General features: G+C 46.5%; 9 protein-coding genes across 9 annotated transcripts; 5 read left to right on the top strand and 4 right to left on the bottom strand.

Annotated features, from left to right (window-relative positions):
• Window positions 1-3,607: 3,607 nt before the first annotated feature.
• Window positions 3,608-5,956, top strand: AGC1 (mitochondrial aspartate-glutamate transporter agc1; the record flags this gene model as incomplete). The annotated part of the gene is made up of 4 exons (XM_049250232.1): window positions 3,608-3,790; window positions 3,920-5,122; window positions 5,181-5,343; window positions 5,403-5,956. 4 exons carry the CDS (start codon window positions 3,608-3,610, stop codon window positions 5,954-5,956), a joined length of 2,103 nt encoding a protein of 700 aa, XP_049110592.1.
• Window positions 5,957-7,719: 1,763 nt separating this feature from the next.
• Window positions 7,720-8,376, top strand: LOZ57_001139 (uncharacterized protein; the record flags this gene model as incomplete). The annotated part of the gene is made up of 1 exon (XM_049250231.1): window positions 7,720-8,376. The coding sequence occupies one exon, from the start codon at window positions 7,720-7,722 to the stop codon at window positions 8,374-8,376; it is 657 nt and encodes a 218-aa protein (XP_049110591.1).
• A 613-nt stretch (window positions 8,377-8,989) lies between these two features.
• Window positions 8,990-10,308, top strand: LOZ57_001138 (uncharacterized protein; the record flags this gene model as incomplete). Its single annotated transcript, XM_049250230.1, has 3 exons — window positions 8,990-9,281; window positions 9,344-9,658; window positions 9,719-10,308. The coding sequence occupies 3 exons, from the start codon at window positions 8,990-8,992 to the stop codon at window positions 10,306-10,308; spliced, it is 1,197 nt and encodes a 398-aa protein (XP_049110590.1).
• A 63-nt stretch (window positions 10,309-10,371) lies between these two features.
• LOZ57_001137 (uncharacterized protein) lies at window positions 10,372-11,044 on the bottom strand (the record flags this gene model as incomplete). Its single annotated transcript, XM_049250229.1, has 2 exons — window positions 10,372-10,550; window positions 10,612-11,044. The coding sequence occupies 2 exons, from the start codon at window positions 11,042-11,044 to the stop codon at window positions 10,372-10,374; spliced, it is 612 nt and encodes a 203-aa protein (XP_049110589.1).
• Window positions 11,045-11,271: 227 nt separating this feature from the next.
• On the top strand, window positions 11,272-17,731 carry ESP1 (separin protein; the record flags this gene model as incomplete). The annotated part of the gene is made up of 3 exons (XM_049250228.1): window positions 11,272-14,501; window positions 14,555-16,023; window positions 16,077-17,731. 3 exons carry the CDS (start codon window positions 11,272-11,274, stop codon window positions 17,729-17,731), a joined length of 6,354 nt encoding a protein of 2,117 aa, XP_049110588.1.
• Window positions 17,732-18,004: 273 nt separating this feature from the next.
• LOZ57_001135 (uncharacterized protein) lies at window positions 18,005-19,065 on the top strand (the record flags this gene model as incomplete). The annotated part of the gene is made up of 4 exons (XM_049250227.1): window positions 18,005-18,266; window positions 18,338-18,558; window positions 18,620-18,814; window positions 18,877-19,065. 4 exons carry the CDS (start codon window positions 18,005-18,007, stop codon window positions 19,063-19,065), a joined length of 867 nt encoding a protein of 288 aa, XP_049110587.1.
• A 768-nt stretch (window positions 19,066-19,833) lies between these two features.
• LOS1 (pre-tRNA nuclear export protein) lies at window positions 19,834-23,167 on the bottom strand (the record flags this gene model as incomplete). The annotated part of the gene is made up of 4 exons (XM_049250226.1): window positions 19,834-19,860; window positions 19,933-20,393; window positions 20,445-23,043; window positions 23,156-23,167. The coding sequence occupies 4 exons, from the start codon at window positions 23,165-23,167 to the stop codon at window positions 19,834-19,836; spliced, it is 3,099 nt and encodes a 1,032-aa protein (XP_049110586.1).
• A 467-nt stretch (window positions 23,168-23,634) lies between these two features.
• On the bottom strand, window positions 23,635-25,423 carry LOZ57_001133 (uncharacterized protein; the record flags this gene model as incomplete). The annotated part of the gene is made up of 2 exons (XM_049250225.1): window positions 23,635-24,852; window positions 24,923-25,423. The coding sequence occupies 2 exons, from the start codon at window positions 25,421-25,423 to the stop codon at window positions 23,635-23,637; spliced, it is 1,719 nt and encodes a 572-aa protein (XP_049110585.1).
• A 769-nt stretch (window positions 25,424-26,192) lies between these two features.
• Window positions 26,193-27,446, bottom strand: MMT2 (mitochondrial metal transporter; the record flags this gene model as incomplete). Its single annotated transcript, XM_049250224.1, has 2 exons — window positions 26,193-26,830; window positions 26,888-27,446. 2 exons carry the CDS (start codon window positions 27,444-27,446, stop codon window positions 26,193-26,195), a joined length of 1,197 nt encoding a protein of 398 aa, XP_049110584.1.
• Window positions 27,447-27,969: the final 523 nt, after the last annotated feature.

Genomic DNA, 27,969 nt, shown 5'->3' with positions numbered 1-27,969 from the left:
CTACCAACCAGGGTACCTTGTGCAACTTGCTGTGATACCAAATATCAAAGCAAAAAGAGACTAGCAAAACTAGATTCTATTCTGTTACGGCGTCTCGCTGGCAGAACCGGAATCCACCGCTCATTTTATCGCCAACAGTGGAGAGCTCGAGTCACGCCCCCAACCAGTCTCTATTTTCAAGAATTGTTGACCGAAATATGTTGCACAGGCCTCGCGATGCGTTCAAGTTGGTGGCTGGACTGGACCCCAACCAGTCAACTTCTCACTTTTATGCGCTGTCCATACATACAGAGTACAGAAGAACAAGGTTCACAAACTGGCTATTGAATTGGGCTGGAAATGTGATGGAATAGTGAAATCCCTCTTCCTGGGCGGGAGTGGGCGAACAGCCCGATGAATCAGGCCCCAATCAACCGGGGCTTTCAAAACAGAAATTCTGATGGTTCCTTTTCCGAATTAGCGGCGGCAATTTTCAAGACATTTACTCTACGGAGTACTCCGTATGGAGTCCCAAGTTGGTTGACTGTTGACGGTTATCCGTCCAAGGTCCATCTGGCAAAATCTTGTTCAATATGCAACACTATTCTGTGCATTCCTTGCGCCTAACTGGCAGATAAAATCCCCACAAATTATACTTAACCATATTAATGACTATAATCACCATGGAGGAGAGATTTATCGAAGTCAAACGTAGAGAGCCAACCCGCCTTCCGATTTGCCCCTTTTTGCATACTGCCAACGATATCTCAAAGGGCCATTTATATAATATTGAGATTTACTACATAAATACTTCGCAGCTTGGAGTGGATTGCTCTTTTGACCAAGTGGCCGAAAGATGGCATATTTGATACTTCAGACTACAGGGTGCAGTTGTTCGGCAATGACCCAGTGGCTACTCCGTTATCGTCTCTAAAAATTTCCCTAGGGATAATATGATTTAACCCATATTATTACTCCCTTTCTACAGGTTACCCCTTCTTCCATAGAATCCATACTGAAAGAGCATTCACAATGTATGCATCTCATAGTCCTTCTAATACAGCTCTGCCTGGTTGCATATAGTATCCTGAGTTTTATCTAATTGTGAAAATGCACACAAGATAATGTGCCAACTCGTCACCAGGCCACAAGGCAGTTGAATGGGCCCCGAATTTTACAGAATGCAGTGTAATCTCACTGGGCTTTCTACAATTGATTCTTAGGCCCAAAAACCTCAGCACATGAGAAGCTGGAATTTACACCGAGCCAACATCTTCGCAGGCCAGGCCTTGCAATGTGAAACTATGTCATTGTCGAAAGAAGCATATACAACTTTAGAAGATACCTAAGTTCACTTCGCTGATTTCACCCCCTGTAAGCGTAATCCTAATAAAGCCGATCATGCTTACGCTGTCTGCAGAGCAATATCAGCCATAGACAGGGGATGAACTGGGGCCTGTATTTTTTGCCGTCTTGTTACTTGTAAAGTGTCATCACCCGTTGATTTCCGTGGTTCTGTCTACTTTGAGGTAGACCGCCTATAGAAAGGCCACTTACACGAAGGCTCTGTCCTTGGTGTCATTGGACCTGCAGCCACTAGGCCAACTATTGCTTTTGTAAATGCTCACTTTCTGTGTCACACCTTAGAGTGGCTCCCAGTTTGCTTGAGAGGGGCCTATGTGTAGTCGTACGTCTGCTTTTCTCGAGGAGTGGGTCATCTAGGGCCTCCACTAAGATCAATTCCGGTATTTCTTTAGCCGTCGGCATTTGTGCTATGATGATATTAGTTCGGGACATTATTACCTGCAGCTGGAGACATATTGCCCAAGCCGTGACTACCGAAGAAGATTAGCGATGACGATTGATGATAACGAGATTCTAGGGAAGATTGGTAGCTGCTAGTGCAAAGGTGTGTTCCTTTTGAGAACTTGGGCCCAATAAATTGGCCGCACACAGTATCTTATGGGATTTCAACATGTGCGGATATGGGAGTCTGCGCAGGAATCGATTTTCAGTACGGGAGTACGGAGTGTTTGTACTCAAAATGTAAATTATCATTTACATTTCACAGAAGTGTAGGAACGTTGGCGGTGTGCCGAGTTTTCGCGAACAGGTGGTTCGATTTCTTGAATTCAACATTCTGAGGCCAGTGGAGTATAAAACAGGCCACTCGACTGAGTAAGTGGCACTTATGTGCTCTGTAGCTATCTGGATGCGCAAACATTATGCACCTTTTTAGCTAACATTATTGTTGTGGTTTTGTCGCACACAGCCAAGCCGAGGGTGAAAGAAGTTGGGGCCGGAACTTGGCACCGGAACGGCTTTTTCTCAGCCTTCGGGACTGAAATTTGGGAGCGAGATGTCTAGGCCGAAATCGGCGCGGGTCGCGGCGTACGTGTGGGAAGCGAAGGTTGATAGAGGCGGTTATCTGCCAGCTGCACCTGAGGCAATTTTCTGGATCATGATCTTATTTGACGGCAGCCACCCACAATCATACTCCAGAATACGGATCGTATCCCAAGATCACTTCTGACCCCCCCCGAGGTGTCGACGCGATGTTCCTAACATGCTACTTGTGGTTAACCGTCGCTATCATCGATCTTCACCCTTCTGTTGTATTCGGCACTTCGGTGAAAGACGGAGCGCCGCGGCGCCGGGCGACGATTCTCTGCGAGAATTTCGAAACGACGCCAGGACACAGCATGGACGGGCGTTGCGTTGCGGTGGGTCAGAGCCTGCTGTTCGCATGGGTTGTGTGGAGCGAAGCTCCGTTGACCGCCGGGATATGGATACGGCCTGAAGCGAAACCTGGAGAAGGCATCCGCGCGTGTGCTTGACCGCCCAGATGGCTCTCGCTCGCAACAGCACATTTTCCACCAGTTTCTCGCACTTGCCTTTCCGTAGAGCAATGTTTGGCAATCCCGAGGCTCAGAGAGGAGTTCATGCTGTCTCCGTCAAACTTTGTTGCCGTGGTTTCGCCTCCGACAAGTGTTTGTTCCTGAAAATCTGCCAACCAGGCCACCAGCCACATCTCCATGTACCATGTGACGCCTCTGTCGGATGTGGTTTTGCGGGATTGTAGTGAGCGGGGCGCAGCTGCTCGGCGTGAATTGCTGTACTCTGGCAACAACAGACGCAGCACCGTCGATGAAGTAGAATATGCATAGCTACGGAGTACATACAGAGTATATGTCGGGTTGCCCGCCAGCGCAGCACGCGCCAAAGCACCGCAGCGGCAGTCACCGCCACCCGCGCCACCGCTAAGCTCTGGCGCACGCCCGGCCCGGCTGCGGCAGCCAGTCAGCGCGCGTCACCGCAGGCTAGAAAAGTTTCGCTTCTCTTTTTCTCTCCCCCAGCAACTTGCGGTTTCTTTGACTCTCCTGGTGTGCTGTTCATCTCCCCTCTCTCTTCTTTTCCGGCGGCAATGGAGCTGTGATTTGTTCTTCTTCTGTGTTTGTTCAGCTTTTGCGCATTGTTTCTTGTATCAATTTGCTTGCCTGCCGAGCTCCCCTGCTGTTTCAGCCGCATTCTTTGAACCAGACGCGACGCAGCCTGATCTTGGACGTCCACCACCTGCACCCCCCAGTGCTCTTTTCAGGCATTTTCCTGTCATACTGGTCATTGCACAATGGCGCAGGTGAAGGAGTCCATCAAGGCCTCACTGGTGGGCACAACTGAGCCCGAGCCGCCCATGTCTGCACAGGTGAAATTGCGTTTCATGCAGCATGCGCGCCAGCACCCCGAAACCGGAGACCTGTGTATGATGGAGGAGGACTTCATCAATGCCATTGCCCCAAAGCATGAAGACTATGTAAGCTTGTCTCTGACCAGCCCGGCGTGTAAACCATGTGGTTTGTGTCGTGACACATCACCATCATCGGCAAACTCTCCTGCCCGCTTCGATCTTATGTCTGTGACTAATGCCTTTGTGATAACCTAGCACAAAATTAAGCGTGAGCAGTATGGAATCCTGTTCCAGGTCGCCGATCGACGCCGCGCAGGAACAGTGAATCTGAGCGACTGGGCTGCCTTTGAAAGCCTCCTCTCGAAGCCTGATGCCGAATACGAAATTGCCTTCAGACTGTTTGACAGTGATGGAACTGGCGCCGTCAAGTGTGAAACTATCCAGAAGCTCTACAATGCAAACAAGAGTGGAGATGCGATCCCATTTGACTGGAACTCGGAGTGGGCTTCGTTGTATACTGGTAGGAAGAAGACCAGGCACGATATGACCTATCCGCAGTTTGCGCAAATGCTCCGCGGTCTTCAGGGTGAGAGAATTCGTCAAGCTTTCCACCTTTTCGATAAAGATGGAGACGGCTACATCGCGCCAGAAGATTTCCAGCGCATTATTCTCCAGACAGCCAAACACAAGCTCTCCGATCACCTGCTGGAAAATTTACCAACGCTTTGCAATATTTCCACAGGCAGCAAAATTTCTTACGCCAATGTGCGCGCTTTCCAGAATATTATCCGCGAGATGGACATGATTGAATACATCATCCGTAGTGCAATCAGTAAGAGCGAGGACGGCAAAATCACAAGGGCCGATTTCTTACATGAAGCCGCGCGAGTCACCCGCTTCTCTCTGTTCACACCAATGGAAGCTGACATTCTGTTTCATTTTGCCGGGTTGGATGCGCCATCTGGAAAGCTGTCATGGAGCGATTTCACGAAGGTGATCGATTCCTCATGGCACACTACTACTATGCTAGGATCGGGGGCAATCAATGCAGTCTCTAAGGCCACAGACAATGCTGTGACGACATCGAGGAAACTTTTGGATGGCTTGCTCGAATCGGCTCATCACTTTGCTTTAGGAAGTATTGCAGGTGCCTTCGGCGCATTCATGGTGTATCCAATTGATCTCGTTAAAACCCGAATGCAAAACCAGCGAAGCGCGCGTGTTGGTGAGAAACTTTACACCAACTCGCTTGATTGCTTCAAAAAGGTCATTCGAAACGAAGGTGTCTTGGGTCTCTATTCCGGTGTTTTGCCTCAGTTGATTGGTGTTGCACCGGAAAAGGCTATCAAATTAACTGTCAACGACCTTGTTCGCGGCCGGCTCACTGATAAGAAGACCGGTAATATCTGGTGGGGTCATGAGGTACTTGCTGGTGGTACAGCTGGTGCTTGTCAAGTGGTATGTGATTCGATCTCGGATTTTCTACTCGCATTGGATTCTAATTATGACATATTAGGTCTTTACCAACCCCCTGGAAATTGTCAAGATTCGTCTTCAGGTCCAAGGAGAAATTGCCAAGTCTGGACAGGCCGCTCCCCGGCGCTCAGCTATCTGGATTGTAAAGAACTTGGGTCTCATGGGATTGTACAAAGGGGCCAGTGCTTGTCTTCTCCGTGATGGTTAGAAAGCTCACAATTCTATTTTATGATGCTTAAGTACTAACTCCGAAATACTTTAGTCCCTTTCTCTGCCATTTACTTCCCTACCTACTCCCACCTAAAAACAGACTTGTTCGGCGAATCTGCCACTAAGAAACTCGGCGTAATTCAGCTTCTCACAGCGGGCGCCATCGCTGGTATGCCAGCCGCTTACCTGACCACCCCCTGTGATGTTATCAAAACTCGTCTCCAGGTCGAGGCCCGTAAGGGAGAAACGAAATACACATCCCTTCGTCACTGTGCCACCACAATCATGAAGGAAGAAGGATTTACAGCATTCTTCAAAGGAGGTCCGGCTCGTATCCTCCGATCTTCCCCTCAGTTTGGTTTCACCCTCGCCGCTTATGAAGTTCTTCAAAAGATGTTGCCTATGCCAGGAACTGCACATGAAGAGGTGACAACCACTGGGCTCTCAGAACCAAGCGTTGGCCTCCAACCTGCGACTGCTCCGCTCCCATATCTCCGTTCTCGCAATGCCCTTAAACTTATCCTCGATTTGGACGAAAATTTTGGACGAATCCGTGTTCCCCAGAGCAAATCTTGGCCTGGCCTTCCAGGAATTGCTAAGCAGTGAAAAAAAGCACACCAGGATATGATTTTTTCTTTACACTTTTTAACCCCGAGAGATTTTGTTTCTTTCTTTTCGGCCCTTTCCTCGCAAAACAAATAGACGCAACTTAGATTTCAAGGAGGTCGAGCCGTCCCGCAGATTACACTTTTACTTTTCTTTTGGAAAGGTAAAAGATTGCCTGTTCGAATCAGCTAAAAAAAGAAGCTCAAGATTCTAGATCGACAAGCATCTCTAGCGAGTTTTTTCTTAGTTTATCTAAGCTGCAGTAGCTTCTTGGATAACAGCTATCTTACACCCTCGATTTCAAAAGTGTTCCCGTTACGATATCACGATGCGGCTTCTCCTTCCATTTCACTGTTTTAAAACTTTTTTCTATTTCTTTCTAGCACTGCAAATGATTGTTTCTTTTCTGCGCCCCGGCCGGTCTTTTGCCCTTTTGTGTCTCTGGATCTGGCGTACTATCGGCATGTTTCTTTCTGCGCTTGTCTACCTTGCGTCGTCTTCCATCTCCACTGCGATTTTCTCGGCAACGAAAATTCTTTTCTTTCTTGGCAATCGAGTTTCTAATTCTTTTGCGATTTGGAACAAAGAGATCATGGCATTTATTGACATGATGTCGCTCTCCTAGCTCAATTTAATATCTGCGGCGAATTTTTCTTTGCGATTTCTAGAGAGATTTCCCTTTGCTTGGTTCCATAGAAGCTGCTCTCACAATCGAGTCTTTTTTTTCTAGATAGAGGGTAGTTGCTAGAGATAGATGTCCTCTTGCCTGTTAATCGAGCACCACATCTTCACTTTCATTCAGATGTTCATGCCAAGCGCCAAGAACGTGACCAATGTAGCGCCCACCAACACGAAACAGTGTTCACACAGCCCCCAGCAGGTTTCGAGACAACACTCTGCCCGTGGAACCCGTCTCGACGATAGGTTTCTCCGCGAGACGCTCGACGCAGAGCACACAGAGAGTGCACCTTTTCATTATTATTATTGCGAGTCTGCACCCTCGACTCTCGCTGCTGGAGCCGAGCCGGCCTGCCACTGTGCCCTCAAAAAGCCTTGGCAGGGGGGGCCACTTCGCAGCCAAATGCCAGCGGTTAGACGGCCACTCACAGCAGCTCCCTATTGACACCCAAATGCGGTATAGCGCAATATCAAACCGTTCTGTCGGGTCTGCCTGCTCAATGAGCGGTGGTATCTATAAACGTCCCTGTCCAGAGGGGCTGCAGAGCCCGCTGGGCTCATTCCTCATCGTTCTTCGTGGCACGAGAGTGTGGCATTTGAGCATTTTCTTCTACTTCTTGATTTCGCTGTGTGAAGCCAAAAGTTCTTCTTCTCCCTTCTGTGGATCGCAAGGGTGGTATATCAGTCCTCTTTTCTCAAGCTTTTCGATACCTTCTGCATACCGTTGTGAAAATGCGTTCTTTGAGGGTGATGCATACCATAACTTCGCTGCTGCTAGCTATTCCGTATTCAGCCCTGGCGTCCCCTTTGAATGATCCTATTCCGTTGCAAACTTGCTTCGATTTTACGGGCAGACCATTGACAAATAACACGCAATGCCCGGGCTCGAATGCTTGCTGTCACTATCTTCACCAGTGCACAGGTAATCGCCTGTGTACACAAGACAATTCTCCTGAGTATGTCAATGCCCTGTGTGCTGTGAATCCCTGGCAGGATTGTTCGAATATCTGCCAATATGGTAAGGCTCTTCTTTGATTTTAATTAGCACTTCACCCACAAACGGTTTCGATTGCCTTTGGCCTAACATGACTGCTGATGTAGGAGCGAACCTTCACGGACTTTTGCCACGGGTTAGAAAATGTGCAGACGGTAGCTACTGCTGCGACTCGGATGCTTCATGCTGTGAAAGGGGAAGAGGAACCTTTTTAGATAACAAAGGGAATATCCTGAGTGCTTCTAGATCTCAAAGCGCCACACCTACCAACACGATAGCCGCACCAACAGACTCATCATCTCCCGCAAACCTCACGTCGGCACCGACAACAACGCCACAATCGACACAATCTTTGGGGTCTTCACCGCGTCCATCCTCCAACCCGGATTCAAATGGTTTGCCAGCCGCATTAAAAGCTGGTATTGGCGTTGCCGTTGGTTTCAGTATACTGTCTTGCGTGATTCTGCTTGCCATATGCGTTCGAAAGCGACGCCATAATAAAGAGGCAGTAACACCAAAAGAAGATCCCGGCAGCCTTCCCCCCACGGAGGTGGCTTGGCCATCAACGGGAGAAATGTACATGCCACCTCCCCCCCAAGAGATGGCACACTCTCCACGACCCCGACATTTTGAGCTGGCGCACCGGTCAGTGCGCCTAGAGCTAGCGGGGGACATGCCCCCTAATTTTGAACCCTACAAATCTGAATATATCCCTGATATAAAGAAAATGGGGTCCAGTACGATCTAATGCTTGTGTTCTATTTTTAATCATAGTGGGTTTGCAAAACTTTTGGGCTTCATGAAGTGAATGGCTAAATTATACCCTATATTTTGGGGTGTGGTCTTTCTCAATTCTTCTGCGATTTAGCGTTTCAATCATCTGTTTACTCTGCCGCTCTTCATGTATGATAGACCTGATGAACATGGAATTATCCCTCACCATGGTCTTTGTTTCTTCAAAAGGATCGATGCCCAACAGGAATTTCCAAGCTATACGGAATACTCCATACTTATAATGTCATACTTTAGTAAAAAGTAAACCCAATTGCTGACAAATATTCTCGGCCCAGGACTTTGTACGGAGTATGACTACGTACGGAGTAGTTTCTGGCAATACATCGTATTATTATCGATGTGCTACGGAGTAGTTATCCCCGAAACTCGTATCGGAGAAAAACTTTGCGTCATTGCATCACAAGGACGCGAAAACATGTGATGCCATCGACCAGAATTTCATATATCTCACAGATCTAAAAGGCAGTCCGTTCTTTCCTGTAAAATTAATGAATATGTCAGTTGTTTGAAACACCCACGTCCGCAAAGAAAGTTATCTTGGGAAAGTTCTGAAATCAGCCAAGAATATGTCGAACAGCGACAGGAATTTCCACGCACTCGTCCTGGGAGCGTCCGGTATGTCCGGCTGGGCATTTATCAATCAACTACTCCACAACTACCCACGGCCAGGGATATGGCGCCGCATCACTGGTGTGAACAGGAAACCAATGAACGAAGAAGAGAAATCATATTGGCCAACAGATGATAGGCTCGCTTTGGCGTCAGGGTTTGATTTGCACGGTGATGATGAAGATATTCTGAGGCAAAAATTTGAGAAGATTAGGGACATGAAAACTGTAACGCATGTCTACTATCTGGGTATGCCTAAATGACCTTGAAAGGTAACGTCATAATGATAACCAACCGATTATTTTTGGTAGTTCACGATCCTATCCCGGATTTTGAGAGCCCGGAGCCTTTTGCTGTGTCACTTGGTGCTCTGAGAAAGTCACTTAAGACAATCGAGAGCTTAGCGCCTAATCTCAGATTTATCCACCTTCAGTATGGAACGTTCATATACGGATTGTGTTTCCCTGACCAGTTTAATTTCTCACCCCCTCTGACTGAAGGTCTCCCGTCTCTTCAGAAGCCATTGTGTGACTTTCTTCACTATCAAGTATGGACGGACTTCATGAAAGAATTTTCTAAAGGTAAGTCTTGGAAATGGTGCGAAACAAGGCCTGGGGAAATTGTTGGTATGTAGAGGCTCATCTATTGAATGTTTTTTGGGCACGCAAATATCTAATAAGTCGTAGGCTTTGTTCCCCGCGCTAATGCTTGGAACGGTGTGTATCCGGTTGCTATGTACCTTTCGTTGTATGCACATATCAATGGCCAAGGAGCCGAATGTCCATTCTTCGGCAGTTTCGGGGTGTGGAAAGCCTTGGGCACGGAGGCGGGAGGCGACATGATCGCGAAAGAAACCATCCATTTGTCGCTGCTGGAAGATCAATTTGTCAATGGACAGGGCTATAATGTCGCGTCATCCGCGACGCCCACCAGCTGGGAGATGATGTGGCCTGAGGTCTGCGCTTGGTTTGGGTTGGTGGGGAAACCGCCGGTGGACAATGAAAAAGATACTACCAAAACACCTGGTCCTGAGGAATACATCAAATTGCACCAAAAGGAATACGATGCAATGTTGGAAAAACACCATCTCAAGGGATGGCCAGTGATTTCTCCAAGCATGGACGGCTCGCCAAATTGGTGCTTAACCAAATTGCATTTTGATCGATACCTTGATCTTGGTAAGCTAAGATCAACTGGATTCACTGAAGACGAGCCGCTGCAAGTCAGTTGGATCACTGCATTGGAACGGATGAGAAAAGCAAAAGTAATCCCTTAGGAATAAGGTATATAATATTACCCTCGCCTTTTCACCAATGTGTATGTTTTGAGTTCCATGCTCCTAATAAAACTTGGCGGTGCGCTTCTTCAGTTCATTTTGGTTCGAATCTCTTGCCTGCTTTGGGGGATGTGTGGTGTCCGCACCCTTGTCATTTTGCGTTGTTGGCTCTGTACCCGGTTTGGGCAAAGGTTTCGTATTTGGCTGAGATATGGGCTCTTCTTGTGAGATTTCTCGGATAGCTTTCAGGCAGAAGTTAGTCAACATTTCGTTCGCAGAGTAGTACTTAGACATGAATCCTACCCTCTTCCCACTCCCTTTCTGCAATTTCGTCTCCCGTTCCGAGAAGCTTTCTCACATCGACATCCTCCCCTCGCTGGAGCCTCTCAATTACCTCCCTCAACAACCTTATCTTCGCCTCGGTACTTCTGACATAATTCCCATGATCATTTTTGATTTGAACCATTCGAAGGGCTTGTGAGCCAACAAGAATAAACATAACGACAAAGTAAGTCGCAGGATTCCGTTTCTTCTCTGAACTGCCAGGCTCCGAGGTTCGCCAGCCTGGGCGGAGAAATTTTGGGATCATCGCCGTCCATATTGAAGTTTCAGCAACTCGTGGGACTGTTGAGCGGGTAGAGAGACATTGAAATCGGGTACCTAATAAAGATTTCTTGTATTTCGTTCTACTTGCAATATAAGTTAGTTGGCTATTGAGCCCGTATCTCAGCGACATAATTGCTGGGGGTTTGAACAATTTTCTGAAATTCGATTTTATCTGATTAGGTACCTGGAGAATTTGCCGTTTGAGGTTTCACGTGATATATTGCTTATGTAACTGGGTCCATGTTGACCGGGCAACGCTTTTGGCAATACTGCTGCCGCAAGAATGAACATCACGATCCTTGACAGACTTATACAGATTCGTTCGCTCTCTTTTTTTTTTAATGCAAATTTACAGATATGATCTCCCAATCCCCATGCTCATTGATAGATTCTGTCAAAGCCTCTGTCCAGAGCCCATCTGCTTGCACGAACGATACCGTCGCGTTGCTTCGACAGCTTCTCTCCGCCGTCAATGACGAACGAAAACCAGTGGAACGCAGAGGTACAAGAACCGCCAAAACGACATCTACCGGCCAAAGAGGCAATAAAAGCTCCCGCGCTACCAGAAAAGTATCAATTTTTCAAAACGAAAATCCTTCTACAGCTCCATTACTACCTAAACAGCACAAGATTGTTTTGGCCACTGATATATTCAATATCTCATCCAAAACTATATCCGAGCACATAAAGCTACAATCCTCTCGGCCTCTCCCTGCGAGTAAGAACGAAAATAGAGCACCAAAAATCTCTCTTTCACCCAAAAAACCCTTACAACCGAGTTCCCCGAATCGCGCGATACGATCACCGAACAAGGTCAAAGGAAGATCGGAACGGGCTGACCAAACACAAAGCACGGTTAGCAATATAAACAGTGTTGCAGAGTCCGCTGTTTTTGCTCTATCAAGTCTTCGGACTTTAAAGTCTAGTGAAAATGGGGCGCCAGGGTTTCATGTTCAATTGGAGCAAGGCCTCTGTATACTCATCGGAAAGCTCTTTGCAGTAGGGCTGAAGGATAGCGCCATTAAAGAACTACAAGAGTTAAAAATGAGAATACGTCAACACCTTAATGGTCACAACACGACAAAGAGATCAACTAAATTAGTTACCGACGCGGCGGTTGAAAAAGGGATTGAGAAACTGGAAAACCTTCTTGGCTGTATTTCCAGCATACCGAATGACGGTTCTATGCTTCATTTACTTATATCTTTTCAAAACCTGGCTCTCAGAGCGGTGCTAGTTGAAGGAGAACCCGGCGTTGTTCAAAAGATGACGGATCATCTTTTGCTTTCCAACCCTTGCAGCCCCCCAAATCTTCTGCTCGCAGCATATAAAGCTGGATTCTTGTCGGCAGATAAAGCTGCGCAGCAGCTACAATCCCTTTCTAGTACGATCTTATCGCTTGCTGCTCTAACGATATCCTCTGGAGAAGTCAAGACAAACAAGACTCGCACGAAGCCTACTACTACCTTACTGCTGCAGATCCTTTCGCTTGAAATAAAATCTCTCTGGTGGAAAATAGCTGGTCACAAATATGACGCTGATAGGGAGCTTTGGGACCCTCTTTCTCGGTATTTCTCTGCATTTACGCGACGATGTCAAGTTATTAAAAGCAGTGACTTTGAATGTCTCAAGCAAGCATTCTTGCGACTGAAGACAGGTCTGAGGCTTAGTGGACATGAAACCTGCGTTCAGAATGTTAAATCCGCGTCCGTATCTTCGGTCTTGAAGGCGTTGGGCCAAATGGCTTACACGGCAGGCAGACTGTCCGAGGCAGTGGAATTTTGCAAAGCTTCTGCTACATGTCTTACTACCTCTAATCCATTGCAACTAGCTATCTGTCGATGCAAAATTGCTTTTGTTACAATTGAATTTTTAAGCAGCTCGCTTGCTGCAAATGTAACGGAAATCGACACAGCCATCAATGAAGCAGCGAGGAGCTTGAGTGAATCGCTCAAGGGAAATTTAATTGATTTGGATGAATTACTTGTCGAAGCTGCAAAGCTAAAAAAGGTGATATTGAAAATAACCAATGACCTGGCAAGCGCTATACCATTCCCAGCCAAAGAGGGCACTGAGTCCACTTATATATGGCTTAGTATCATCCAATATTTAATAAGCTTTGTCCGCTTTCTCGCTCGATACTTGGGACCTACGTTATCACCCGATACAGACATCGATTCTAAGAACATGCTGTTACAGCGACTTTCCACATGTCGGAACATCTCACTGGCAGCTATTGATTCCAGTGTTGCTTTAGCCAGGCTATCGTTAAATAAGGACACACCTCCGTGGCATATGATTGAGCCCCTTTTAACTGATTGTTTCACTTTCCTCAGCAAATCACCACTTGATTTCAGCCTTGAGGACCAAAAGTCCGGGTGTGCATCATCTGGCCTACTGAGATTGTCCAATCTATATTGGTCAAGGTATACTGCCCAGAAAGAGGCTGGGAAGGCATCTTTTGAGCTGGTTCCTCTTCTCGAATCGTCAATAAATATCCTGGGCCATTGTGTACAAGCCGACCAGATTTCAGGGTTTATCGCCATCAAATTGGAAAGGCTTGCCAGTATCTATTCCGAAATAGGGCATGAAGCAAAGGCGGAACTCAATTATTCCTCCTCAATTCGCGCTCATATAAAACTTGGTACCCTTGAGGTGGCTCGTCAACTTGCGGCACGATATCCTCCGCGCGTCATCTGGAAAAAGCCTGATAGCCCAACATTCGCCTTGGGCCGTGTGCTCAATAGTTACATCAAGGCAAGGTTGAAACAGGTACGGAAAACATCGAAACTTATATATGACGATGATACTCTAGATGTGGAAAGTAGGGGAACCCTACTTGAACGTCAAATAGCCATTTTAACAGAAGTCATTACTGTTAACCCATCGGATATGCTATCAAAGTGTTTTATATTTACAACAAACCAGCTTCTTTTGTTATACGATTTTTCATTGTACCCGTTACGAAGAACCAGACTTGTTCTCTCTTCCATGCAAGTACTCTTGGATTCTGGCCTTGATTTTGAAGATTCTTTTCGATATCAACTTAGGAGGGAAGCGGAATTTTGCCTTTCACAGCCTCCAGAACTTTCCCAAGACATCGCTTTGTTTGCTTATCAAGAGGATTTGATGACCGCACTCCGATTAAATCTTGGGTTCTCCCGCTGTGATCTAACAACAGATAATTTGCAGTTTGTTGTTCAGACATGGTCAAAAATGTCACGGGATTGGGCAACATGGGAATCATTGGAGTCCAAGGTTTCCGAACCACAAACCTGGATTGCCCAACTCTGGGCTGTTGCTGACTATCTGGAGGTTCATGCGCACTGGACACTTCGGATAACAGTTCTATCATTGTTGAAGCATGTTTTAGAGCTGGAGGAAAAGCAGGATTTGTCTTCACTCATAACGTCCTCATATATGATGAGCATACAGTTCCTTCGTCTTGGATTTGCCGAAAGAGCTGGTGAAATACTCAAGGGCGCAAAGTACCTGACCGAGCGTCAAAATGTTTGCCCATCTGTTTTAGTATCCTGGCATCTTGCATATGCGGAGTATTTTGCGGAAATGGGATTTCTGGATGAAAGGTAAACTTCACTGCAATGATATTTGAAACAGCAGTATGCTAACAGTTCTAAAGCCTGGAGTGTATTCAAAACGCTGAGATGGTGTTCGAATCCGTGAATAACAATATATCTAAAGATTCTCCACGGATCCGTTGCTTGGTAGATAGGATGGGGGTCGATGGGGCTCTGTTACTATCAAAGATATCATTCAGCCAAGGAAAAATGCATGATACAGTCTTCTACGCGAAAACTGCAGTGAAGCTCGGAAGCAGGCTATGGGCGCGACTGGAGAAGCATGGAAATTTCAAAATTGCCAATAAGAGTGTCGAGGATCCGGAGCTGAACCCCCTAACCGAAAAGCTTGCTGCAATTAAATTGTCGCCTGGGTGCGAGTCCAAAATTCAAACCCATCACTTCGGATCCATTTATTGGCCGCACTTCTCGTCGCATTGCTTTGCATTACGCCAGCTAGCCCAAGTTTCAGCCCACATTGGCCTTTGCCAAGATGCAATATACTATGCTGAACAAGCACTGGAAGTGGCTAATGCTTTGGGAGCTACCAACACAGCGACATTTATAAAGGCAGAGCTGGGTGATTACTATGTACGGAGTAACCAAGTGGAAAAGGGACACCGCTTCCTAGAGGAGGCAGATACAGAGTCATCTTCATTAGAACTGACAATTCATTACGTCGCACTACGATATCATGTCTCGAAGATTTATCAATCTCGCGGCGAAAATGAAGCTCAACTTGAAAAGCTTCATTTCTGTCCGCAGGCCTTGGTACAGGTAATACAAAAAGCAGTTGAGATACTACCGTCTAATAATGATGTTATCAGACTCCAGAAAAAAATTAGCAAGTTAGCAGTAAGTGATACAAAGCCTCGACCTCATCGACAAACAAAACGCCCACAAAAGTCTGGAAATACTTCAAAACCCACAGATACAGTGCTGAATTCGCAGTCATGTCAGATGGTATCAAATAATTTATTGCCATGTTTAATCTCACGACTTCGAGGTACTCTGATTCGTCGCAAGGCTTCTGCTCTCATTTCTCATCAAAAAACTCGAGATGCCATGGCACTTCTTGATGAAGCTAAAACCCTCACTGAACTTAAGACTGAACACGTTATGCAGGATCTTTGCAGAGCCAATGCTCTATTGAGTGAAACTATCAATAAACTTGCTAATCATGGGGTCTACTGCGTGATCCCTGAGTCTTGTATCGCCCTTCCTTCCATTCAAAAATTTGAAGGCAGTCAACGTGCTAAAGCAGGTGCTACACGCTCTTTAAAAGCTTCCAAAAGAAATACAAAGCCAGTCCTATCGAATTCGAAGAAGAGCCAACTTGAAGAAGATTTTACTCAGCTCCTATCGACCGCTAAGACTTGTCTCGATTCCGTCTTTCCATCAATCGTGACCCATGGATCCACAAAAGATATTCATTTATCTGCGTATTTATCAAGCAAATTGGCAGCTTTATCTTATGCGACTTTAAATAGCAACGCTACCATAAACCTTAATGATACAGTAAAGCTAAGAGGTGATTTTTCTGCCTTCCTTTTCGCTAAGTTAATACATGCTAAGATCAAATAGAAATTGGGAGAAGTTTAGCATTTATACGAGAGAATAATACAATCATAGCGGATAAACAACTGGCGCTAGCAACAATTCCCCGAAAATGGCCTCCTGTCCCCGATGCGACAGAAAATCTGGAGTCTCTTTTATATTTAGACTTTCAGACTCAATATCTCAATATTTTGCCTGAAAATTGGGACGTTATATCGATAAGCCTAAGTGATGACCGTAATGAGTTTGTGATTTCGAAACTTCGCGCACACCAAGAACCGTTCATGTTACACATACCTCTCAAACGCAGTGATTCAGAAGACGATGGAGAACAAACCTTTTCATTCGATGATGGCAAGAATGAGCTATTAGAAATTTTACAACTGGCTAATCAAAGCGCGCATGATGCGAGTGCTCAGGCAGATAAGAAAGGCAAAAAGGAATGGTGGGCTAAACGCGAAGCTCTAGATACTCGTTTGAAAGACCTCCTTTACAATATCGAAAATGTCTGGTTTGGAGGTTTCCGAGGTATATTTTCACAAAAATTGGCGAATCAAGTGTTGCTTGACCGATTTACCCAGTCATTCGAGAAGACCCTAGACAAGCATTTACCATCTAGGCGTGGTAAGCAAGGGAAGGCAAAGAGCCTGGGCTTTCACCTGGATTGCAATATAATGGAACTTTTCGTCAATATCGAGAGATTAGCGGACGAAGATGATCCGGAGAACTCGATAATGGATCTGTTATACTTTGTTATCGACGCCTTGCAGTTCCAAGGAGAACGGAACGCGTACGATGAAATCGACTTTGACATGATGGTCGTTGAAACGCTGGATGCTTTGCGTAGTTACACGGAAGCAGAAATGAGGGATGAGGATACACCGAATGAATCTCACACAATTCTGATTCTAGATAAGGTACTACACCTTTTTCCATGGGAGTCACTGGATTGCCTTAGCGGCCGTTCCGTGTCTCGGATGCCGTCATTCCATTGTTTGCGTGAACGAATCCTCGAGATGAGAATGCAGGAAGGCGGTCCCTCTTCACCACATGGGATTGAGATCGATAAAAAAAATGGAGCGTATATTCTAAATCCCACTGGCGATCTCAAATCAACACAGGATACCTTTAACGTCCCCTTATCTCAACTAGATGGATGGACCAAACTCTCTCAAAAAGAGCCTAGTGAAGAGGAATTCAGACGGATGTTAGAATCCAAGCACCTTCTTTTATACTTTGGCCATGGAAGCGGCGCTCAATATATCCGCGGCCGAACAATCCGAAGACTAAAGCGATGTGCTGTCACCTTTTTGATGGGATGCAGTAGCGGATCGATGACTGAAGCCGGAGAATTCGAGCCTTATGGCACGCCATGGAATTATGTCCATGCTGGCTCTCCCGCTTTAGTTGCCACACTGTGGGACGTCACTGATAAGGATATTGATCGGTTTGCGAAGAATGTTCTAGACCAATGGGGTTTGTTCAGGGCCGGTGGAGGAAAGAGAGGGGGCGGCTCTTCATCTAGGAGTTCAGCTAAAAGGTGTGATGGCAATATAGAACAGGGAGTTCGGGACTCAATTGGCCTCGACACTGCCATAGCGCGGTCCCGGGATGCTTGTATTTTGAAATATTTGAACGGTGCGGCGCCGGTTGTGTATGGCGTTCCAGTGTTCTTGGCTTAAACATCTGAATTGAATATGTTAGAATTTCCCAATGTTCATTCTAAACTTGATATCATTGGTTTGTAGTAGATCTATTTGATGAGTCTCTTCGCTCTGTACTTTTGTCTCCGATGTGGGGAAAGGGGAAACCTGAAATTCCCCTGCCCCGCACTCCAAGTTCCCCGCATCGAAATTCCCCTCGGGTCATTTTTACTATAACTTAACACTTTGGAGCTCATATGCCGCTGCATCTTTCCCTTTTTCAATTGCAATTCTTTTCACGACAATTACAACATGTCTGTAACTACCAAAGCTACCATAGCCTCCTTTGGAGGCAAGCTTTTAAAACTCTCCCACAATGCCTCTTCCACTGGCTGCGAGATGGCATTTAACTTATACCTCCCACCACAGGCCTTGAACGGTTCTTCGAAAGTCCCTGTTCTTATATACCTTTCTGGGTTGACTTGCACAGCGGAAAATTGCTCTGAGAAAGGCTATTTCCAGCACGGTGCCAGCAAGAAGGGTATCGCTGTGCTGTATCCAGACACCAGCCCAAGTACGCATCTTACTTTGCTTTCTGCCCTGCCTTTTTGTGAATGATGGCTAATAGTACATTGCGTGCTTTAGGAGGATTAAATATTCAAGGCGAAGACGATTCATATGACTTTGGATCTGGAGCCGGTTTCTACGTCGATGCGACTAAAGCTCCATGGGATAAAGGATACAAAATGTACAGCTATATTACTGAAGAGCTTCCCCAGACCGTCTTTTCGGCCTTTCCACAATTAGATTCAAGCCGTGTGAGCATTACGGGACACAGCATGGGTGGCCATGGCGCTTTGACGTTGGTATGTGCTGTTCAGCCGTATGTTTGGTCAAAACTTGATATTAAACAACATTTTTGGCCAGTACCTTAAAAACCCCGAGAAATACAAGTCCGTGTCGGCATTTGCTCCAATTTGCAACCCAATTAACTGCCCCTGGGGTCAGAAAGCGTTCAAAGGATACTTCGGGGAGGAGAACACTGGGAAATGGAAAGAACACGATGCCACTGAATTGATTAAAAAATGGAATGGAGGTCCCTTAGATATTTTGATTGATATGGTGAGGCCTCCGTAAATTTAGTATCGGCGCAAAACTTCCTATGGGCTAAACGGACTACCTAGGGTACTGGCGACAATTTCTACAAACAAGGGCAGTTGCTCCCTGAGAATTTCACTGAGGCAGCTAAAACAGCTGGCCTTGAATCGGGGATCCATATTCGCTACCAACAGGATTATGATCATAGTTACTACACGATGGCTACCTTTTCTGATGACCATATCGAGCATGCTGCAAAGTACTTGCTGGCATAGTATGTTGTCAGGTCCCCTACTAATCTTTCATCTAACGGCGATAGAAGTGATAAAACCGCACAGCAGAAATTATGACCAACAAGGAGGAGTCGGACTCAAGAGGCATTCATTGATATTTAGTTCCTTTGATAAAAGGCAAGGGGGTATGTTCATATCTCACAAGTATATACTCCATGTTTCACGGTTTACCATCGCTTAGAAATATAAACATGTTGAAAAATCCTTATTATTTACCTTACATTGCATCACTATTTTTCCCTTTAATTACCCAAGGGAACATTCGAATCCCGACGCTAATCTTACTGTAAGTATATACATACAGGCAGAACATAGGCACAAAATATTATGAAGCACATACAGGCGTTTTGACCATCCCACTTTAACTTTGAAAAGCTCATCAGTTTAGCAATGGAGAAGCGCGAACGCAAGTAAAGGGTATCTTTTGGTGAAGGTCTCAATTGTTCTTGGTGAATTGAGTACAGTAGGAGGTGGTTTGCGATATAGAGGCTACAACTCACTGATGTTTGCACTGTCCAGCTGCAACTGATAAACATCGCAATGCTGGAGGTGACCATGCCTGTGGAGAGAATAAGGGTAAGATGATGGTAGGCTTCATAAGAAAATGGCAGTTAAGAACAGCAATGGAAGTTTCAACCGGGCGTGTAATATAAATAGTGTTTAGTTGCGGAAATTTAGAGAATAGATTGAAATCGAGTGCGCTTTCTGTGGAGTAAAGTGCAAGAAAATGCGATTTTATATCTGCTGACATCATGCGCTAAAACGTTGAATAAATGCCTATAACATAAACCATAAAATTAGCTCACATAATACAGAAATTAGGCTAAAGAATCACAGGATAGTCCATACCTGGAAAAACTGACGGAATCCTTTCACATCTTGCGTTTCCAACGACCCAACATATTCGTTTATAAGGTCAAACCCCATTCCAATGCCTGGTAGCTCAGTCTCCCTTAACCACCGTACATATTCGGGGCCCGTTTTAGAGTAAATTGTCTTCTGGAGAGTTGCCGCTTCACCAAGTACGTGCTTTGCTTGGGCATCCTTTGGGTTAAAGGAAGAATTCATGGGTAATGCCCAACAAAGTGGTGAGAAACGGGTAATCATAAAATGTGTAAACCCTGGCAACGCAGGCTGTGAAGGTATACTGCCATTGGTAGAGGCTGAGGGATGGACTATGTCTGGGCCTCCCCACATACTCGACATGCGGGATAGAACGAGAAATGCCATTTTTGCAGTGGGAAAATCATCAACGTCCTTTGCAAAATGCTCGATAGTGGTAATGACTGTTTCAAAAATGGGTTGGTTTGCTAATGAGTCCGGTTAATATCTCCTTATGCAGTCAAAGAGTCGCAACTCACCAGCACTGATAATGACTGTTCCGAGATCGTTGTTGAGGATCATAAGCAAAAAATTGAGGTATTCTCGTTTTAGCTCCGCAAGCTGAATTTCATCATCCGTCCCCGTAGTTGGTTCGGAAATACCAGCAAAAACGCGCTGAAGGAAGGGAGTAAGTAACGTATCCAGAATCCCATAAATCTCAGTCTTGAACCCAAAGATAACTTGATCTAACAGACGTAAGAACAAAGCCATTTCGTCTTTTGATGAGGTTTCTGAGAGCAGACCATCAATCCATCGTGGTAGTTGTGGTAGATTGCGTGACCCTCGAACGCCTATCATCCTTGAAAATGCAAACCGAGCCGCCGACCTAACGTCAAATGAAGTTTTCAAAGATTCAAGTGCTACCAATGTTGCCTCCGCTACTTGTCCAAATGCCTCTGAAACTTCGGGCGCAGGTGGAGTAGCAGGATTCAAGGCACCTGGTATCCAGTCAGAAAACCCCTTTGCGAGATTTCCCAGAGCCATAATATCGTGGTGAATTTGTAGAAGCGCTCGCTCATCATTTGACTTTGCTGCTCCTAGATTCCTTTCCATATCAATGAATATTGGATTCATGATGGACTGAGCATAGAGAGCTTGCTTTTCGGCCGGAATAGATGAAGTCGAGCAGATAGTGCCTACAGCTTCGAACAGGTAAAGTTGGCTGGTAAAAATAGCATCAGCAGAGCCCTCGTGGTCTTCAGAAGACATGTCATCGCCATCAGGTCCCTCCGCTGGAATCTCTGCATGAATAACCAATAGATCACGTAATGCTTCAATAACATTTTCAGCAACGTTTCCAATATAATTCTTTAAATGTTTCACTAGACGCTGAAATAGGTACCATGATCGCGTCTTGACCTTAATCGATTGGTGGTGAGTGAGTCGAAGAAATGCCTCTAAAACCCCGGGTATGAACTGTGTATGATGTTCAAAAAAAGAGCTGTATCGAACGCAAATTTCCATAAACAATAATTGAGTCGCTGGGTGGGTGTATGACCTTATATCTGATTCGACCATCATGAGCACCATCTCAACCAAGCGTTCTGATGCTGGATTATTGGGTTTATTCTTAGTATATAGGCCTCCGGATCGAATGGCAATGTCGCCAAAATTAAACATTTCGTGTAAAGCAAGGTCAAGATCACGCCAGTCTAATTGTCCACCCGACTGCTGTAAATTTTGGAATGTTGTGCTTACAACCTCACTTACAACATCAGTAAATAACTGTTCATCGGTAGCTGCAATAACCTGCTGCAGGACATTCAGTCTTTTCCTCAGATCCTGAAATTCTGCTTCATCTGTCTGATCATCCTCGGCCCCCCAATCGGAAGTTTCATCATAACGCATCTTCTGAATAATGGCCTTCAGGATAGGTAATAACATTGGGCTCTGTTGAGGTATAACAGCTGGATTTTTCTTCGCAACTTTCCGAAAATATGACAGCAGGTCATTGAGGCAGGGAATGGCAGTTGAACATACTTCGTCGTACTCGTCAGAAAAGTAGCGTAATATATGGGGAACAAAGGCTCTTAGGAGAGTCTCTGCTTTCTCTTTAGTGGCATCGTCGGCATTCTCACTATCAAGCGCCTTGACTATATCGATTGCAGTAATATTGACCAACTTGGCCACAGTTTCGGCGAGATCTGTGTCATACTTGGAGGTGAATCGGTGTTCATGCAACGGAGAGCTAGCAGTAAGTTGAGCAACTATACTTTCCAAATTCAGATAAACGATCATATCAATTTTATCCGCAGGCTTCATCTTCTTGCCAACAATTTCTGTAAACACATCGATTGCAGCATCCCGCACCTTCTCACTGCCGTGTTGGAGGTCAACATTATTTGCTTTGGCAAGCTGTTGGAATAACAAATCCAACATGGTCTGGTTAACCACTAAAGAAATATTGATCCAACTGACCCAGCTGCCGATGGCCTTTAGACACATTTCCGTAATTAAATCATTTCGGTCTTGCCATTGAGAAAGTATGTCTTGCCAGGAGGTAACGAGTTTCTCCACGTCTCTTTCACGAATAAGATCCTTAAGTATATTGGCCCTGTCTTGCTCCGATCGAGAACGTGATACAAGCACATCTCCAATTTCATCATGGATCGAATTTATAACACGAAGGTAAAAAATAATTCCCGAAATGTTGTCCCGTAACGCACTTTCTGGTCGGTAGGTCAGGAGTAGTATATCGTCAAAAAACGTGTTCCATTCCGTTGCATAGAGCGCAGAAAAGAGATACGTAATCGTTTGGGCAATCTTATTTTGAATATTTGCAGGATCCGGTTGCAAGGCCGTATCCGATCTATATGCCTGTTGAAGGTACGTCAAAAGGCTATCTTTGATAAAGCAGAGGCTTTGAGCGTCTACAAGTCCAGTCTGGGTAGCACTATTGATGACTTCTAAAGCCACGTGGCGCACGACATCTGAACGTCTCGGGGTACTTGTAAACAGTGGCAGGCAGACCTGCCAGCCGGAGGGATCAGCACGAAGCCGGTTGAGGTATTCGAAGGCTTGCGATTTGATCGACTGGTCGGAGGACGGATTCCCTGCTATCTCAATTGCGTTTGCTACCTGGCGATATGAAACCAGTGTCAGCTATTTCTTGAGTCATGGAGGGGGACTTGGTATGGCGGGGCACCAAACAGCGATGGTGCTGAAATGAGAGGGGGTGAAAAAAAGGTACCTGGTCCTCCATCTTCCCCCCAGCTTTGTCACAGCGCAAGCTGCTCCCGCAGATCGCTGCAGCGTTGGGGGTGGTATATCTGTGTGGCACTTATGCAGCTTCAGCCTGGAGAATTAGATGGTGGTGGGCAGTCACTGATAACAATGTGGATCATATCACTGGAGATTATCGCATTTCAGGGCCAGGGCAAGCTGCGATGGCAGTCCAAGCCAGAGTCACAAGAATAAGAGAGCTAAGTAAAAAAGATAGGGGGCACAGGCAGTAGACCATTGGCAAAGAAGTGTTTTCGAGGGTTAGGCCGTTAACTTCCAACCAGTATGAAATTATCGTTTTGGCAACTGGGCACACACTGGTCACGAGCCGCCGAAACCCCGAAATAAGCTTCCAGAAAACATGGCGACCCAACTCATACCAACAAACACGAAGGCCTTCTGGAATGCTATGTTTGGCACTACTAAACAGGCAATGAGCATCCGATATCATCGGCCCTCTTGATCTAGCACTTGTTTTTCCATCATCTCAAATCCCTCGACCGCTGCTCCATACTTCTCGAAGGCGGCAGGCTGGTATCCGTCAGCCATCTTTTCGATGAAGTTTTCCTCTTTCCATCTCTCCCCGATTATATCTTCGAAGGTCTGACCATTCGACCGCTCGACCGCCCAAACAGCCTTATAGGCTGCCCCCAACGCGCAAGCGTTCTCTCCAACATCCAACCTATACACACCTTCAAAGCCCCCAAGCACTTCTCCAGCTACTTTGACAATGGCATGGTTGCGGGAGCCACCACCTACAAGGTATACTCGACGGGGCTGTGGCGGAATTCCGTTCTTGGGGCTATGAACTAGATCTTTCGAACGTAACCGAAGCGAAAGCATCTGGCTTTCAACAATGGCCCTCGCGTTGTCAATCGGGCCATTCCAGTCACCAGGGGTCGCCTGAAGCCGTTTGTCTTGAGCATAGTAATTGAAATACCACTCTCCACTGCGCAAGTTAGGCACAATCTCTGGCCTTGGAAAATATAGACCCATCTTCATCGGCTCTCCATCGGTCCTTTGGCCTGCGATTGGCGTTTCTAATAGGACCCTGTTGAAAGTCTCCCACGAATTTGAACCACTCCTGGGTTCAATGCTTTCATTGATTGCATCCCTGACTTGTTCGCGAGCTATACCTCCGTTCTTATAACAAAGCATGAACATATAGATGCCAGGCGTTGTAGGGTGGTTGAAAAAGTGAGTTGACGGATCGGGCCTATATTCCGGGGTCGACATAAGAAACGTGGTTGAAGTCCCTAAGGACACCATCGCATCACCTGGCCTTAATGGTAACGCGAGAATTGTCGCGGGGTTATCGCCGGTGAACGGTACGACGGTGCACTCCGGATGAAACGAATAACGTTCAACAAAGTAGCCATGAACCTTACCCAGATGCCGACCGCCGTCAAGCGGGACCTCACCAAGCTTGGTTCTCAGGTCATTCGCACCATACTTACCGGCACAGAATGTAATTAGATCTTCATTCCAACAATTCTTTTGCGTATCCCAGAGGTTCATTCCACAGACATCCGAAATATCAATTGGGGCAACTTGCCCCAGAAACACTGAAGCTAAGAAAGAGGAGACGAGTGATATTCTGGCCGTTCTTCTATACTCATCTGGATGCTTCCGATGAAACCTTAGGATTTGAGGGCCTGTAAATCTCTAGATATTTATTTTGTATGAGATTGCTGTGCGGCGTTGCGCATAAGTACCAGATACCGCTTTTACTTACATGATGGGCCTTGCTCCCAGTAGCCAGTGCCAACATCTCCTCACTGCCGAGGAGTGCGTCGAACTCATCGCACTCCTTCTGTGTGCTTGCATCTTGCCAATTTGGGCTATAAGGGTATGATAGCGCCGCCCCAAGCTGATCTTCCAAGGGCTGTTCTTTATGAAGCTGCCCCAGCAGCCGACTTGCATTTTCGTTCCAATATACACTTCCGTGCTGCTGGCCCGCACCGCTGACTCCCCTGATACGGCTAAAATTCAGGCCTTGTTCTTTTAGTTGTAGTAAAACACTGTCCAGTGCCTGCAGCCACATGGCCACAGGGGCGAAGACTTCATGCTCATCTTCGTTTGTGAGCACTCCTTTTTTCACACCGAAGCCTTTGGAGTCAGTGTCAAAATCAAACTTGGCGACATTGACCACCTTAAGCGCGGACGAAACAACGAGGCCCTTCAGCTGCTGCGTTGATAGGTCGAACCCGAGATATAAGGGTTCGTCAGAAGCCATTTCGTTGCTCGTGTATGGGGCGGGGTTATGCATGCAGATAACTATTCAAGCGGGTGTCCCTGCCAGGGAAGAATAAAATTATAAACAGCACAGCAAATCGTCATCATAAGAGTACGGAGTACTCCGTAACTGGATGCGAATCATGCAATCTGCAACCAGGTTCCTCCTTAGTTTGACGCAGGTGGAAATGTGGGGCCCAATGATGTTAAGCAGAGATCACCATTTTCATACGGAGTACTCAACGCTTGATCTGATATGGAGAAAATAGGAATTACCAGAGCCAACCAATGGCTGAATATCCCTGGAGAGGTTTCTATTTCCATACTACCGGAAGTCGAGAAAAAGGTTAAAATATTTCTATTTTTAGCAGAAGCCGCTTGCCAAGGGGGCGTTACAAGGGTCAAGCTAAGACAGCAACGTTGATTAACGAAAACAAAAAGGGAGTAAAATCCAAACACAATTGAATTTTTTTATTGCAAGTTCTAAATGCTAGCACAGTGGTGCGAAAATCTGAGGTCTATACTCAAGCTGCGTATTTTAGCCCTACTGTGGCCTTCGCAAAAAATGCAGTAAAGAACCCCAGAAAAGCAGCCAAGACGGAACTTTTAGCTGCAGCCTCCATGCATGTACCAGAGTACTCAAATGTTGTGTAATAAAACTTATCAGACGTAGAGCCGCGAGCGATTGGCCACCCGGGCATATGATTGACGAAGCCAGTCAGTCCGGGTAGCAACAGTCAATAGTATCAGTAGCATGTATACAGATGAGATCACCCTCGCTTTCTGACACCATTTTGCTCCGGCTGTTTTTCCTGGCTTGTGGCCGTTTCGATACCATTCCCCTCCATCTCTGGTTCGGGACTGCTGCGAGGGCTGACATCTGGCGCAAAAAACTCCTCAGCAAACGTGATTTCCTTCTCAGCATTTGGAGTAAACCGCAGCTTCACTCGTTTAACGCCCCGAACGCGCGATCCAACCCGATCCCGTACTAATCCCTCAATATAACGGGTATGGTCCACAGACCAACTTCCTGGAACTGACACTTCAATATCCATGAGATAGTTGGGGCCAGATTTGATGCCTTGAATGTCCCGAATTTCCACATCAGATCCATTTGGTGTAGTTGCCAATGCTTTGAGAGTTGACTTTCGGACAGAATCTATCATCTCCTGGTCGACACCCATGTCAGCCAATTCAAATAAAGATGTTTTTGTGTTTCCCCATCCTGCACGAATCACCATCAATGAAATTAATAATCCTCCAACAGGGTCCAACCAAGATGCATCCGTGAAAACATGGGCGCCACCAATGGTTAGAAGGGCAACAATGCTTGTGAGGGAGTCAACACGGTGGTGAACAGCATTCGAGGCGAGCACAGACGACTTGCGCTGAATGGCAATTTTCATAGCTATAGAACGACATCATTAGAAACAATAACACTAGAATTTTGGCCTGTTGCACTTACTGGCACGATACAACCATTCTTTGACAACAATTGAACCAGCAGCTAACCAGGCGGCATTGATGTTAGGGCCAAGAGCAGCACCATGGTGATGGCCGTGTGAGTGTGAATGGCCATGTCCAAGCAGGCCTAGGTGAGCGGCTGTCTCGGCAATATCAGGAAAGCACTGAGTGAGCAAAATTTCCACCGCATTTAAACCCATCAAAAATCCCCCACATAAAAGCAGACTGCTGACGCCCAAAGCACCCAATGTTTCCACCTTTCCATATCCCGTGGGAAATTTTGACGATGGCGGTTTGAGGGACCAAGATACGGTCGCTAATGTCATGAAATCCGAGACGAGGTCTGTGAGAGCGTGGTACGCGTCGGCAACCAAGGCTTGAGAATGGAACACATAGCCTCCGAACCCCTTGCCAACTGCCATGGCAAGGTTGGCCAGCAACCCAATTCGCGTGATCCTTACCCCGGGATCATCTTTATTTTTAGAGGTAAGGTATGCATTATCGTGGTGGTGATGGTGGTGGCCATGGTGACCGTGTGCACGAACTTGTTGGCTCGTCATGGCCACGACGCGGGCGAAGCGGGAAGGGGGGAGAAGAGGGACGGGCGGAAGCGTTAAAGGGGACGGCGAAACGAGAGCTGACGGGGCATAGGGAGGGCCCGGCAGACGAGCAAGAGAAAGGCGGCAGGCGGATGTCCTGAAGACACGTTGCTGGATCGAGTCGCGGCGCCGTTGCACGATGTTGTTGGTCGGGGAAGAATGCTGGCGGCTGTGTAAGCTGATCAAGCGGCTGCGCGTTGCGATTCCGCCGGAACGCAGCTGGCTCAGCGGCATGCCTTCTCTGGTGACGGCCCAGCTGGTGCTGGACCGTGAAAGCTGTTGGATGGGTCTTATCGCTTGGCTGCTGAGCTATTATGTATGTACGTTGAACTACCCCAGATGTCTCGCGCAACTGCGCCTGAAGCTCGCCTCGACCTTGCCCTCGAGAAGCTTCCCGACAAAGCCAAGCCAGTGAAACGCAGGCCGGTGCATGGGCTGTTTGTTTCACCACCAATCCACCCTGCCAGTATTGGCGGCTTTACGC

The sequence above is a fragment of the Ophidiomyces ophidiicola genome (genome assembly GCF_022830035.1).
Source record: "Ophidiomyces ophidiicola strain CBS 122913 chromosome Unknown scaffold_3, whole genome shotgun sequence".
In the NCBI taxonomy this organism is placed as follows: Eukaryota; Fungi; Ascomycota; class Eurotiomycetes; order Onygenales; family Onygenaceae; genus Ophidiomyces; species Ophidiomyces ophidiicola.
The sequence above is the reverse complement of the archived record's forward strand: the minus strand, read 5'-3'. Positions and strand labels throughout refer to the sequence as shown.